The 1,816-nt window shown below is 57.4% G+C and overlaps 1 protein-coding gene across 1 annotated transcript in view; it reads left to right on the forward strand.

Moving 5' to 3' along the window:
* The window catches only part of SCRIB (scribble planar cell polarity protein), a 106,604-nt gene that overhangs the window by 75,566 nt on the left and 29,222 nt on the right, over window positions 1-1,816 (forward strand). The window contains 1 exon segment of the mRNA XM_031065202.1: window positions 1,728-1,816. Within this exon segment, the coding sequence (XP_030921062.1) occupies window positions 1,728-1,816 (89 nt within the window).

Genomic DNA, 1,816 nt, shown 5'->3' on the forward strand with positions numbered 1-1,816 from the left:
TGAGGGTCTGATCACAGCAAAACCATCAAAGTCTACTTTTGCTTTCTGGTCTGTGAGAAATGGAGAAGACTTGGCATGTCTCAACAGCAGGTCACCATGATTAGTTAATTAGCAACCTGTACTTTCTGTTCTGAATCTATTTCTCTTCAGTTTCTTGCCACTGATTCCTTTTTTTCACTTGTTCATGGGTTTAAGCTTGGGTTTCTTTCAGTGCCAGGGAGGATGCGGGGTAGCATGTGTCTGTTCTGTCTGCAAGCTGGGAAAGCTCCCTGCATTGCCCAAATTCTTGCTCACCCAAAATAGAAATCGTGGCTTGTCTGACAGGAATAGCCCTGGTGAGGCTGGGGAGTGAGGAATCCCTCACAGGATGTGCTGCAGCAGGAGCTGGAGCTTCCAGAGACACAGGAATAGCCCTGGTGAGGCCAGGGAGTGAGGAATCCCTCACAGGATGTGCTGCAGCAGGAGCTGGAGCTTCCAGAGACACAGGAATAGCCCTGGTGAGGCCAGGGAGTGAGGAATCCCTCACAGGATGTGCTGCAGCAGGAGCTGGAGCTTCCAGAGACACAGGAATAGCCCTGGTGAGGCCAGGGAGTGAGGAATCCCTCACAGGATGTGCTGCAGCAGGAGCTGGAGCTTCCAGGGAGACACAGACCCAGCCCAGGTCCAGCTGGGCCCAAGAACAAAGCAGGGACTGAGGCTGCCCTCTGACCATCAGGCATGGTGGCCCTTGGGGGAAAAGGGGCTAAAAGTTGGGTTTTACACTGAAAAATCACACCCAGCAGAGTGTCCCAGGGTAGCACTGGTGAGGAAACACAATATGAGCCAGGGCTCTGCCAGCCACAGAGGTTGGGCTGGGGGTTAGGGGAGTGCCTCTGAAATTCCTGAGCCTCCCAGCTGCCATTGTAGTCAGCAGCCCACCCCTGAGAGCTATTTTGGTGAGCACTGCCATGACACAGGAGCCGAAGAATTCGCTCTGAGCAGGAGAGGTCTTTCTGCTCCCTGGGGGCACTTGGATGGAAGCTTTGGGCTTTGCTCTCTGGCTGTCCCTGCTCCCCTGAGGAAGGCTCTGGCTGGGGTAACAAACTCTCTTCTGTGGCATTGAGGGGAAGGGTCAGGGCGTCACTGGGGCTGTGGGAATTGAGCCCAGACAGAGCTGGGGCTGCCTCAGCCCTGCCATCAGCAAGAGCCACCCAAAGGGGCTGTGCTCACTGGGCTCTGCTGTTTGGGGTGTGCTGTGAGCACTGGGGCCCTTGAAGCCTGGGGCAGGTGTGGTGGATGTGCTGTGACCCTGTGGCAGCACTGGGGTGACAACAGAGGCTGGGCCATGGGTGGTGGGGCTCAGTGAAGTGGGGCTTGAACTGGAGGATCTCCAGAGGTGCCTCCCAGCCCCAGCAGTTCTGAGATTCTCTGTGCTGAGGTGAGGAGGGGGAGCATGTGCTTGTACGCGTGTTGGAGGTGGGTTTGGCTGGGGAGCAGCTACAGGGAGGTGTGAGTGGGAGCAGGGCAGCCTGTCAGCCCCCTGGGCTGTGTGTGCACAGCAGGGTCCTCTGCCAGGAGTGGCACTGAGGGTCACAGGTTGGTGGCAGAGCAGGAGAGAAGGTCGGGATGCCGTGCGGGCGTTAGCACTGGAACTGTCTCCCCTGTCCTTCATCAGCTGCTCTGTTTTCTCTCTCCTCCTCTTTGCTGTGTTCTCCTCGTTTCTCTGTGACCCTTGTCTTTCCTCTCAGCCTGTTGAGTGCCCTAAGCCCAGCTGCAGCATGGAGGGTGACTGCGCCGTGCTGTCCCCGCGGGGGTGGCACGGCCAGGCAGCGTCACC

This window comes from Geospiza fortis, unplaced genomic scaffold (genome assembly GCF_000277835.1).
Source record: "Geospiza fortis unplaced genomic scaffold, GeoFor_1.0 scaffold466, whole genome shotgun sequence".
Classification (NCBI taxonomy): domain Eukaryota; kingdom Metazoa; phylum Chordata; class Aves; order Passeriformes; family Thraupidae; genus Geospiza; species Geospiza fortis.